The sequence below is a fragment of the Mustela nigripes genome, chromosome 4 (genome assembly GCF_022355385.1).
Source record: "Mustela nigripes isolate SB6536 chromosome 4, MUSNIG.SB6536, whole genome shotgun sequence".
Taxonomy (NCBI): domain Eukaryota; kingdom Metazoa; phylum Chordata; class Mammalia; order Carnivora; family Mustelidae; genus Mustela; species Mustela nigripes.
This window is the reverse complement of record NC_081560.1, coordinates 180,974,473-180,987,726: the sequence shown is the minus strand read 5'-3', so window position 1 is coordinate 180,987,726 and position 13,254 is coordinate 180,974,473. Positions and strand designations below refer to the sequence as shown.

Here is a 13,254-nt window from a genome sequence, read left to right as displayed (position 1 = left end):
TTTTTTTTTTTTTTTTTTTTTTTTTTTTTTTTAGATTTTATTTATTTATTTGTCAGAGAGAGAGAGAACAAGTAGGCGAGAAGCAGGCAGAGAGAGAGAGGGAAGCAGGCTCCCCACTGAGCAGAGAGCCCGATGTGGGGCTCAATCCCAGGACCCTGGGATCATGACCCGAGCCGAAGGCAGAGGCCTTAACTCACTGAGCCACCCAGGCACCCCCACATGGCATTCTTTTTAAAGGGTCTTGGTTATTCTTGACACTTTGACCCTCCATATAAAATTCAGGAGCAGTTTACAAATTTTACCTTAAAAACTCTGATGTAATTTTGATTGGCATTACATACAATTTATAAAATAATTTGGGAAGAACTGACATCTTAATTGTGCATCTGTGAACATACTTAGCTCCACTTCTTGAGATCACCTTTTATTTCAATTCTGTTTTATAGTTTGCTTCCATAAGTTCCCACAGGTATTTGTCAGACGTTTTCCTACATAGCCTATAGTTTTGTTAGTGTTATAAATAGCATCTTCTTCTTTTTATTATGGGTGCTAGTTTTTTTCTTTCTTTCTTTCCTTTCTTCCTTTCTTTTTTTAAATGTAAGCTCCATGCCCAGTGTGGGGCTCGAACTCATGGCCCTAAGATCAAGAGTCACACACTTTACCAACTGGGCCAGTCAGGCGCCTCCGTCTAGTGAGTTATTTCTATTATATAGGAATGCCATTAATTCGTATATGTTGATTTTATACCTACAGACTTGCAGGGCTAACAGTATTTCTAAAAATTCTCCCAACTTTCCATGTACCTAATCATGTCATCACCAGAGAGAAGGTGTTTTCTGTTCAAACTCCTGTTTTGTCTCAGTGCTCTGATAGTGCAGGATCACCTACGCGATCTTGAGAAATGTCCGCTTCTCTTCTTCTGATCGGCTTTCTCATCTCCTAACCTCCTCCGCATCTTCCCTGATCCGGTTTAAGCACCATGAAAGATGCTGAAGAGAAGCGAAGATCTCCCTAGATTATGAAGAGCCGGGTGCTGCGGCGATGGTCAGTCCGGGGACAGCCGCCCCACCCTCAAGGCCTGTGTTATCCATGTGCAACACGGCTGAGATGAAGTGAATCCGCTGAGATAAAACTGCTTAGACTTTATACTTAGACTATGTGCCTTGGCTTCAAAATAACAGGACTAAACTTGGGATGTTATACCTTCAGTAGGGTCCTACCAGAGAGACCAAAAATTACAGAATTACAGCATACATTTGCTTAATAATTTCGGTCTGAAATTATGCAACAGATATCAGCATTCTTTTACATTTTTTTCCTCATTCAAATAACTAAGATTATGTTTTAGGAGAATGGTGCCTCCTGGTACATGATATTTCCAAGAACAAAATTAATTTAATGCCTTCTTTGCAGTCTTTGCTCTTCTTAAATGGGTTCTGACTCTGTTCCGTATCAGTGTTTTTCAAACTGTGCATGATGATGAGTAACAGATTATAAAATCAGTGTTTCAGATGAAACAGAAAATATCAGAGCAGCACCCGACAAGTCTAAATACTGCTCTACAGGCCTTTGTTTTTAGTGGTGTGTGAGAGCAGGGTGACAGCAGCTCACAAGCACACGACACAACTCTTCCCCACTGTGGCTACTAGCGTCCTGTTGGCAGCTCAAGGTTGGCCATGGAGGGAGTATGTATATCATGGAAACCAGCAAATTCTATAAATTTATAGAATTCTATAAATTCCCCAGAGTCTGTTACCACACATGACTATTTCTGATAATTAAATAGACGTGTGTGTATGTGTGTGTATAAAATTCGTATACTAAATTTTAATGTCAAATGTATTTTTTACTATAGCTTGAAACAAAAAAAATGTGAACCCTGTGCTCTCAACAAGTTTCTTTTCCAATTTACTTTCCACAACTAACCTCTGTCTTACTTTAGGCCGACATTTATCTTTCAGTGTCAGTTTGGTTATAAAACTGTTTTTCAGAGTCACTATTATAGAGATTAGTATTTCCAGAACAGGTACAATTGATAATACCTAAGAAATGCATTTATAGGGGTGCCTATGTGGCTCAGTAGGTAAAGCATCAGGGTTTGGTTCAGGTCATGATCTTAAGTCCTGGGGTCAGGCCCCACGTCAAGCTCCCTGATCAGCAGGGAGTCTGCTTCTCCCTCTGCCCCTTCCCCTGCTCATGCTCTCTCTATAAAAAATAAATAAAATCCCTTTAAAAAATGCATTTATAATTATTTTTAAAAAACAAAACATGTCCCAAGAAATCTACGCTATTATGTTAGATTAACTGTCAAAATATTTTTTAAATATAAGGGTTCAATATGAAAGGATGACATTAATTTTTTTATCTCTATTAAATATTACATCAAGCACAACAAAAATTTAATAATTAATAGTTAGCCGCTAAACTCGACTGTCAGCTCCTAACAAAACATAAAATCTAGTCCTTACTTGAAGCTATTCAAAATATGAACTAGGGAAGGTTAACATTTTAGAGGCCCCTTTTACCGATAACAAAGTATTATTTTAATGTTTTCTGTTAGAGAGGTTATCTAAGTTTTAATAACTACAACATTAAACAATAGTAACTACAGTGTTCTGTATCTCACTTCCATGTATGCAAATTGAATTCACCTAATTTATTTCAAACATTTAATTCAACCACGAAGTAGACTAATCATAAGAAATTAACACAATTATGTAAAACATTACCCAGTAGTTTCAGAATGGCTAGTAAATCTTGAGACATGTGTTCCTATTCTGTTTTCTACTTATTTTCAAAAATCAGAAGTTAAACTCAAGTCTTCTACTGAACAGTAATTTGAAAAGCATCCAAATGCTTGGCAATTGCTGTTAACAACAGATCCCGGCAGACTAAGTTGATTTTAAGGTTTGCTACGAGTACCTTTTTAGATTTGTGATACGTCCCTGAAAAACAGTCTATCTTCAGACAGGGAAGCCACGATTCGTATCTCATGAACAACAGCACCCCTTCAAAAGCAATGCTCTTGTGAACAGGATCAAAACAAGCTCTTATCAATAAAACCAGCTCTCAGGGCACTTGGGTGGCTCAGTCGGTTAAGCTACTGATTCATGATTTCGGTTCAGGTCACGATCTCCAGGTTCTGGGATCAGGTCATGATCTCAGGATTCTGGGATCAAACCCCAAGTCAAGCTCCACGCTCAGCAGGGAGTCTGCTTGAGATTCTCTCCCTCTGCCCTTCCCTCACACATACGTGTGCACATTCTCTCTCTCCCCCTGCTCTAAAATAATTCTTTAAAAAAAAAAATAAAGTCGGTTCCATTGTGAGTGGTGTTGTAGGAGGCTCCAATATATACAAAGGCCTATGTTTTTTAAAGAAATGGGTAAAGGAAATAAGCCCACCTACCTCTAGTTTTTCACTGAACTCCTCTGTATAGGGAATAAATCTGCTGTCCGTGTCCCCTTTGTAGAACCAAGTACAGCGTCTCACTTCAGCGGGCTCCTCCTCCCAGTACACAGCCTTCCTCACTCGGTCATAGAGATACACGTCATAGCGCCCTCCATCTGTGCCTAGAACCACGCTCTCGGGGTCTGGCTGGACTGGGGCACAAAGTTCACATTTTAACCCAACAGTAACAAGGCATGTTAAAAAGTAATAAATAATGAATATGGTGATTGGCTGATCCTAAAAGACAACTAAGTTCATTTTTGTTTAAAAACAGAATTTTAAGATGAATTTGTGCTGTCCAAAATTAAGACTCTTCTTAACTGAAGAAAAAAAGAGCCAGAGCGAAGTTTTAAAACATAATCATTTAAGGGGCTCCTGGATGGCTCAGCTGGTAAAGCACATGCCTTCAGCTCAGGTCATGATCCCAGGGTCCCAGGATTCAGTCCTGCATTGGGCTCCCTGCTCAGTAGGGAGTCGCTTCTCCCTCTCCCTCTAGTCCCCACCCAGCTTGTGGGCGTGCACATGCACACGTGCTCTCTCAAATAAATAAAATCTTTTTTAAAAAAATGACCATTTTTTTAAAAATCATAAAATAATTCAAATAACTGCCAGGTTTCCTTTTTTTAATCAAAGCAGCAATGCTCCATAAAGTATATTTCTAGGGGGTATTAACAAGTGACTTTTTTTTAAAGATTTTATTTATTTGTTTGACAGAGATCACAAGTAGGCAGAGAGGCAGGCAGGGCGGGGAAGGGGGAAGCAGGCTCCCTGCCGAGCAGAGAGCCTGATGCAGGGCTTGATCCTAGGACCCTAGGATCATGACCTGAGCCAAAGGCAGAGGCTTTAATCCACTGAGCCACCCGGGCACCCCTAACGAGTGATTTTTAAGTCCCATGATGAATTATCAGGATAGAGATGCCTGGGTGGTAAAGTCGGTTAAACATCTGACTTCAGCTCGGGTCATAATCCGAGGCTCCTGGGATTGAGTCCAGCATCAGGCTCCTTGCTTAAGCATGGAACCTGCTTCTCCCTCTGCCTACCACTCCCCCTACTTGTGCCCATGCTCTATTTCTGACAAACAAATAAATAAAATCTTTAAAAAAAAAAAAAGAGAGAGAGAGAAATATCATCAGGATAAATACACATATTTCTATACTCCCAATTCTCAGAGAACCTTAAGACTACAGCGCACTATCTCAAAAGGTGAATGGGGTTAAATCATTTCCAAAACTCACCTGACCACAGAACACTTTTCAGAGCATCTTCAGGAACAAGAGTTCCAAAGATGTTTTATAAATGCCCAATAGCTACAAATGAATAAGGGAAATAGAAAAATTGACACCCACATTATGTGAACTAGTCTATTTCTCTAACTTAAAACACCTTTAAACAAAGAAGAAAATTATTAAAACATTTCTTTAAAAACCTTGCTCAAATAACTCAGGACTTGCGTTCATATCACTGTCTTAAGGTAACGAGTCTGGTGGAGTCTACAGGGACTAATTTGACATTCACAAAAAAAAAGCCGTGGATAAATACTCTTTATTTCTGTTCTTCCTAAAATCAGATACAAATGTATCATACGCAATCAGTACTTACCTGAGTTATAGATTTCTTCAAGATTCGAAGAGTCAAACATACTGAAAGGCATCCACAGTTGTTTGTATTCTACCTCCTTGCAGTAAAACCAGTGGGGCTGAACAGGTTCATACTGGTTTTGAAGTAGAAAAGGAGATGGCGCTTGCACAGAGGGACCTGCTGGTCTAGCCAGGGCCTGCTGTTGCGTTGGAGGGGTCAACCCTGATGGCATTGAAGGAGGAATCTGAAGGACACAAAAAAAGTTAGAGAACTATGATGTTTGTTCAAGAAAACAATTCCATATATGCCTCGGACCCAAAGTGACATTAGTAATGATTATCCTACATGTATTTCTAGACAACTGTTTCGTTTAATAACTAGGCCTGAAAGCAACTAAAATTTTTTTTATAAATCTAACAAAACCCAACACCATCTTAAAAGTAAGCTGGGCTTTCTCAAACTCAGGGCAAAGTAAATTAGCACCTTCACAGAAATCAACCTAGCAGTGTGTCTTCTACAATTTAGTAAATCTTTATAACGTGCACATTCCTTGACCCCTCTGTTCCATTTCTTAGAACTCATCCTAAAGATTTAACTAAAAAACAAGTAAAAATTTACCTATAAAGATGTACACAACAGGTCATTTATAACAGAAAGTCACTGGACATAATTTAAATGTCTTACAGAAGGGCGCCTGGGTGGCTTAGTTAAGTGTCTGCCTTTGGCTCAGGTCATGATCCCAGGGTCCTGGGATCAAGCCCCGCACTGGGCTCCCTGCTCCGTGAGAAGCCTGCTTCTCCCCCTCCCACTCTTGTGTTCCCTGCTTATGTTCCTTCTCCTCTCACTGTGTCTCTGTCAAATAAATAAAATCTTCAAAGAAAAACAGTCTTCTAGAGACCTGATTAAATAAATTATGTTACTTAAATCCTGAAATTCTCTAGAGCCATTACAAATGTTGTAGAAAAAAAAGTTAACATCTAAAAAATATTCATGGAAATATTTTTTTCTAGAAAAAATATAACAAAGATATATAACAAAATGAAAAGATGGGTTACAGAGAGACAATTTTGAATCATTTGACTTTTCTACATTTTCCAAATTTTCTGTACCGGAAATACTTTTAAAATCAGAGTCTAACTATTTTTAAATTTTTTACTTGAAAATCATTTTGGAATGTATCAATGTTAAAGCTACTGAGGTGTTAACTGTACAGTGCTTATATGAAAGAACTTTCTTACTCTTAGAAAATACGTACAAGGAACGCCTGGGTGGCTCAGTTGGTTGAGCACCTGCCTTCAGCTCACGGAATGATCCCAAGGTCCTGGGATCGAGTCCCGCATTGGGTTCCCTGCTGAATGGGGAGTCTGCTTCTCCCTCTGCCTCTCCCCCTACCTGACTTGTGCTCTCTCTCTTGCACACTCTCTCAAATAAATAAATAGGATCTTAAAAAAAAAAAAAGAAAATATTTAGGAGTAAAGAGTCATCATGTATTCAACTGACCAAGTATTTCCCAAAACAACTGCACACATACATGGTGAGAACAGGAGAGAGAGGACGACCAAATGCGTGGGAGTGCACGTGTGCACAAGCGACAGAACAAACGGGGGAAGATGGAATGACAGATCAACATGGGTGAAGCGTACCAGGGTGCTATTTGCATTTTTGCAACTTTCTTCCTCCTTCTTCTTCTTTTTTTTTTTTTAAGATTTTATTTATTTATTTGACAGAGATCACAAGCAGGCAGAAAGGCAGAGGAAGGGAAGCAGGTTCCCTGCTGAGCAGAGAGCCTGACACGGGGCTCAATCCCAGGACCCTGGGATCATGACCTGAGCTGAAAGCACGGGCTTTAACCCACTGAGCCACCCAGGTGCCCCTTCTTTTTTTTTTTTTTTTTTTTTAAGTAGACTCCATGCCTAGCACAGAGCTCAGTGCAGGGCTGAAACTCACGACACTGAGATCAAGACCTTAGCTGAGATCAACTAAGCCACCCAGGAACCCCTGCCACGTTCTTTTAAGTCTGAAATTACCACTTTTAAAATTCTTAAATTAGATATCTTTTCAAGAGTTTAATCAGCAAACTAGTATGTTAACTATACTGCACACTGTGATTCCAGTTATGTTCCAATATGCTGAAATCTAACATTGCCAAGCATTTACATGTTGAAAGGATTTAAATTAAACAATAAAACAGAGCCCATTCTCTATCCCCAAGAGAGATGCGAGGTTATATTCTAACGATAATACTGCTACCCTTGCCACACTGGTTTGGGTTCTTAATTCTTCCTTTTAATCACTTCCATTTCTTTGATTCAGGTGATTTCCCTGTGGAAGTCAGTTGAGCAATTAGCTGGGAAAATGGCATAAGGGAATTTCATAAAATTTACCCAATGCAAATGTTGTTCCATCACCCTCCTGAGAGAGAATCTGACTGTCTAGACCCAAACTTCATAATGTAAATAAAAGAAATTACTGGAGTAATCAATTTTTAGTTCCTGTAATTGAATGGTCTGATTAAATAGAATAATTAAAAAGTGAGAAGCTGGCAGTCCGTTCATAACTGCTTCAACTCTCACATGTCCCCAGATGACATTTATTATTGATCTCTTACACTAAAATCTGGGAATACTGACATGTAGTTAACTCATTAAAATCAAGAACTACTTCCAAACACTGATAATATAAACCAATATAAGAACCATTTTACGAGCTACCTTTGAAAGAATGTTTCCTTCAAAGCATGTAGCTTACAAAGAAGGGCCTCTGAAAATAATGTCATCACGTTGATTATTAAAAGTGCAGTGTTTTAAAAGACACAGGCTAAGATGACAGATTAAAAAATCAGAGTGAATAGCTAGGATTTCAAAACACGTCTCCTACCGGTGGCAGAGATCCTCCCGGCATCTGGTACATCTGCATGGGGGGCCCCGGGGCTGGAGGATGGGCGGGATGGGCCGGGGTCTGGCACTGCTGCAGCTGCGGTGGGGCGATGTAAGGATTGGCCCTGCTGCTCACAGGGGTATGACGATACGGATTGTGTCCTTGTTGGGGTGCTCCTTGCGGTGGGCTCCCAAAACTGGAAGGAGGGAGACTACCCGGCTGAGAAGGCAGGTAAGCATTCATTCCCATCTGTGAAGGTGGGGCACCATACTGAGCCTGCGAAATGGGCGGTGAACACGCATTCAACCCATCTTGGGGTCCAGTTGTAAAAGGGAGAGCAGCGGGGGACTTGGAGAATGCGGAGTGCCCAGCTGACGTTGCCACAGTCGTTAACGGGGACTGTCCAATATTCCCAAAAGGATCACTACTGCTTGATACCTGAGAGAAGTAACTAAATGTCTGTGGGGTAGACGTGTGAGCAGAAGTCTGCCCGAGGAAGCTGTCCTCCTCACCGACATCCGTGGAATCCTCTGAAAGGGAACGGGAGAGCAAACAGTTTAAAGGTTCGTCTACGGCTCTGCAGAGAGGACCCAACACGGCAGATCTAGCAACTGTACCTCATTTTATTGTTCTATTTCTGCATTACAGAAAAAAAAAAAAAACAAAGATGAAAACCTTTTCTTTTCTTCGAAACGAAAAACTGGAAAATACGAATGAGAAACAAGAAAAAGAGGGAAAAATTAGATTTCATTCATAAGCCAATCTCTCAGAGATAATCACTTTGGTACATGGCCTTTTACATTTTTTGAATAAATATAGTTAAGTATTTATTTTGTAAATATACATAGATCACACCTATTTATCTAAGGATGCTTTCAAGAAGGGAAATGAAATTTGGATCTACAATTTTTATATCTCATTTTTTCCTGGTAAAAAAATAATTCAAATATTATTCTACTACCAAATTACACATAATTTTATTTCTACAGTAATAAGAAACTTAAGTGCAGATATGACTGTGTTGACAAGAAGGGTGTGTTTCAGGACTCCTACCTACTACAAAGCACTCATTGTACAAATGAACATGTGGTATTTGTATTCCCAAGGCAAAGTAGGTCAACCATTTATTGCCATCCCTAAAATCACACAGTATCACATCCAGATAACTAGCCTTTAGAGAATGTCAAATCGTGAGAAAAGTCATTTTCTAACCAAAGGAAGTTCTCTTCACTTGCCTTTGCCAAAAATGATTTTCACTGCAGGTATTGTCAACCCCAAATTATCTTCTCTTCTGCCACCAAGCTGTAAAATAAAAGCCTGTTCCCTGGGACGCCTGGAGGGCTCAGTCAGCAAAGTGTCGCCTTCAGCTCAGGTCATGATCCAGGGGTCCTGGGATCGAGTCCCTCACTGGGCTCCCTGCTTCTTCCTCTCCCTCTGCCTGCTGCTCCCCCTGCTTGTGGGCGTGTGTGTGCATGTGTGTGTGTGTGTGCGCGCGCACACACTCTCTCTCTCCTCTCTCTCTCTCTCTGACAAATAAATAAAACCTTAAAAAGAAAAAGAAAAAAGCATGTTTCCTCTACACCACCTAAAAAGTCCAGCCTCTTCTTCCTTACTAAGCTTTTATACGCCCTTACCTTAGCTTGTAGAGACTTTCCTCTCCCTCATCTTTCCTCCTCCAGTCACATTCCCTCTTATCTCCTGCTGCTGGAGGCACGGAGCCCAACAGAGGTCCCACACCCAGCACACAGCACACTGTGATCCTTGCTCCCGAGTGGCCTTTCAAGCTCCAGGATCCTTCTCGACCTCTGTGAAGGAGGACACTTGGCTCACAGAGATTCTGGCTTGAGCTTCTAGGTTGCTCCCATTATATTTCTCACACATCAATTTAACTAAGATACTCCACTATTTAAAATACTCCTCTCAGTTGTTTCTTTGTAACTAAAAATAAAATACCACCTCCTGCACAAAGCCCTTTGTCTGCTGGTTCTATTCTCATTTTCAGATATATTTCCAGCTCCCACTCTCTCTTTTCAACTCTCTGGACCTCACTTGTCTGTATTTCTCAGTTTATCTCTCAACAACTAAAAACATGGAGTGGAGAAAACCTCTGTAGTATCCTTCTTCCTTTAAGACAAATGGGGATCAACCTGATCTCAGGAACTTTTTTCTGATTAGCATCCATTGTAAATGAAATGCTGATCTCAATGTGCTGCCAGCTCACCTCAGGGGCACTTTCTAATTACACGTGGACACATTTGGTAAAGACACCCACAACTTTAATGGGCACTTGTACACTTGTGACACTCCCAACTCTGTCTCAAACCGATACTGTTCTCAGGTGTTCCAGAACCTATTACCCAACTGCTTCCTCGACACTTCTGGCAGCTCAACCACATACACCTCGAACTTAGTAAGCCTAGAAATGAATTTGTCACCTTAACCGTCTCCCTTCTTGCGCTTTTACTCCACTCTACTATCTCAACAGATGTTTGTCAACAACCAGACACTCAAATCAAAACATCTCCTAGACTCCTCCCCTCCCATCATTTCTCAATTCCTTCATTTAATCATTCAGATACTCACTCAAGAAACATCTACACAGTATCGGGAGGCAGATACGTTGATTTCACAAACACTTACATAACGCTAGGTGCCAGACACTACACTCGGCACCTTACAAAAATCAACTCACTTCTCCTGACAGCTTTAGGAGGCTGTACAGATAAGGAAAGTGAAGCACAGAGAGGTAAAGTAACATGCCTGAGGTCACACAGCAAGTTACCGGCAGAGCCTGGGATGGACAACAGTCTGTGCTCCCAAATACCATACTCTGTGTGATGCCACACAATCATTAAACAGCAATACCCCTAGACAATAATGAAGAAGTGAAAGAGTTAGGGTGAACATAGGAATGGGGGACAAGAAGGAGGAAAAGCTCCTCAGACAACGGGAAGCACTGTCTTGAAAGAGGAGTACTGCATTCTGCACCTCTACTTTGCAAATATTACAAGTCTATCCCAGGAAAGGGAAGCTGTCCGTCCAGGACATTCCCTACTGCATCCTAGTTGAGAAGCACTAACTTCTCTGCATTCCCTAGCACACCAGTAGGTGTTCAACAAAAATCTGGGTGATGTCAGTGCCAGCGTGGAGCGGCCAGCCTTCGGGACAGAGGGCTCCTTGGACGAAGAGCAAGCCTCCTGATCTAGCCCCCGCTTGGGATATCTCAAAGCCCCCCGAGCCACTCAAACCTGGTCGCTCATGGCCCTGGCAAGCTACCCGGAGTCGGGTACACACGAAGCAAAACCTCCCACCCGGCCCTCGTCGCCCCACGCCCCCCGCCCGCCTCCCCACACACACTCGTCCCACCGGATTCCCCTCTCCCTACTACCTCCGGGCAGGAGCAAGGAGGCCGAGGCAGCGGCGGCTTGGGTGACTGGGATGAAGGGCACGTTGAAGCTGAATTCCGTGGCCGAGGAGGAAAAAAGTAAGTTAGTGCCCGATGAGGAGGTGCTGGCGGGACCGCCGCCTCCGTTAGGTTTCCTCTCGGCCATGGCTGCCGCCCACCGTCCGTTACACGTCTCCTGGAAGCCGGTGTACTAACACCGGCCGGAAACCGGTCACACTCGGGGCCAACACACTTCCGCACTTGCGCACAAGGCCCGGAACTCCGGGACGCTGCTCAGCCTCCTTCCCTTCCTCTGGAAAGCGCCGCCAGAAAGCAACATGGCGGCGCTAGCTTCCAGCCCGAGTCCTAGCACGTAATACTCCCCGGTACTGCCGGGGCCGAGGCTGGGGCTGGAGCGTGGGAGTAGCGGCGCTGCTAGTTCTGAATTTAGGCGCGAGCTGATGCTGAGGGTCGCGGGGGGCACTCTGGGCTTCCTAAAAGTACGGTCGGGCGAGTGGAACTGGCAAAGATTTCGAAGGAACGGCAGAAGGCTGCAGGAGCAGACAGCGGAGTGCTACCCGCATTGGGAGGGAAGAAGGGGGGTGTGAGCCATTTGTAGCCAAAGCCGAGCCCAGTTCACCCACGCTCGGACTCACATCCAGCCCGCCCACATGTCTTTCTGGACTGAACTGAACTCTTTCTGTTGGCCCATAAATAGAAATGGCAAAAACTTTGGAAGTTTTTAAGCCGTGTTTAAAAGAGGATCCAGAGAATTGAAATTTAGAGGTGCTACTTTTTAAAATAGCTTTCTATATCTGTCTGCAGTAATCAGATTAGCTGAATCCCAAAATGCACTGGGGGTGATTTGATGTAATTGTCACCTTTCATGTAGTTGGAGATTATGAAACAAAAAGTAACAGAAAAGTAGCTTTTTGAAGAGTGGGAGAGGAAGACAGACCCCGAAAGAGGCTTCGAAATAATGAAACTCCTCCCCACAGCTGTTCACACGCCTGTATAGAACCTATTTAGTTAATTCAGTAACTATTTAGTGTGCTTACTGTCAGAGATAAACAAAGCCAGACACTGGCTAAAGCAGTAAGAATAGATTTTACTCAGTAACAGCAATTACAACAGGAAAGAGGGTACATCGTGAATTGAACTGAACTTCCCCCAAAATAAAAAACTGGAGACTTTTTAAAGTCTGGGTGCTACTGGGAAAGCATTGAGAGGTGCCAAGGGGTGTTGGTCCATGGGACTGGGCCACTTGGGCTTGTTAATTGGCGTGTACCTGGAGGAGAAACAAACTTCTCATCTCTTTATGACAGCCAGTTACACAAGTTAAGGCAATACACCACCAGGCAGGGAGGAGATGGGCCTTGAGAAGACAGTTCTGTGTGGCTGATTTGCATCTCAAAATTATAAGGAATTGATAATTGCAAGTTTTCTAAAATAACTATGCTGAAAGGGAGCTCAGGGGCCTATATGCCTATCACCAAGTCTGGGCTGGAACAAACAGTAAAATACCCTGGCAGTGTTGGGCTTTCTCAGGGCAGGCATTTTAAGGAGGATTGGGGTCAGTCTAGGGACATGACCTTAAACTGCTAGAAGGTTGCTAAATTTGGTCAAGGAGAGGATCTTTGTCATTCCTATGGGGTAGGAAAGAGTATACTAAACATTGAGAGTACAGTGGTGTATAAGATAGATACAAGACCCTCCCTTCTTAGACCGTATACTTTGGCTGGGAGACAGAAAACTAAACACATACTGACAGTAAACTATAGTGTGATGAAAGTTGTAATATAGAAATTCCCAGTGTGTCCTGTGGGATGGGCAGGCATTTTAAGGAGGATTGGGGTCAGTCTAGGGACATGACCTTAAACTGCTAGAAGGTTGCTAAATTTGGTCAAGGAGAGGATCTTTGTCATTCCTATGGGGTAGGAAAGAGTATACTAAACATTGAGAGTAC

General features: G+C 42.3%; 1 protein-coding gene across 4 annotated transcripts in view; it reads right to left on the bottom strand.

The window, feature by feature from the left end:
- SEC23IP (SEC23 interacting protein) overlaps positions 1–11,525 on the bottom strand; it is a 40,970-nt gene extending 29,445 nt beyond the window's left edge. For all 4 annotated transcript variants that reach the window (XM_059398710.1, XM_059398708.1, XM_059398709.1 and 1 more), the window contains exons 1-4: positions 11,292–11,525; positions 7,904–8,433; positions 5,048–5,270; positions 3,407–3,600 (exon numbers count right to left, since the gene is read on the bottom strand). In XM_059398710.1, coding sequence (XP_059254693.1) covers positions 3,407–3,600; positions 5,048–5,270; positions 7,904–8,433; positions 11,292–11,454 — 1,110 coding nt within the window. In that variant the 5' untranslated portion in view covers positions 11,455–11,525. The remainder of the gene's footprint in view (positions 1–3,406; positions 3,601–5,047; positions 5,271–7,903; positions 8,434–11,291) is intronic.
- Between the last annotated feature and the right edge of the window lie 1,729 nt (positions 11,526–13,254).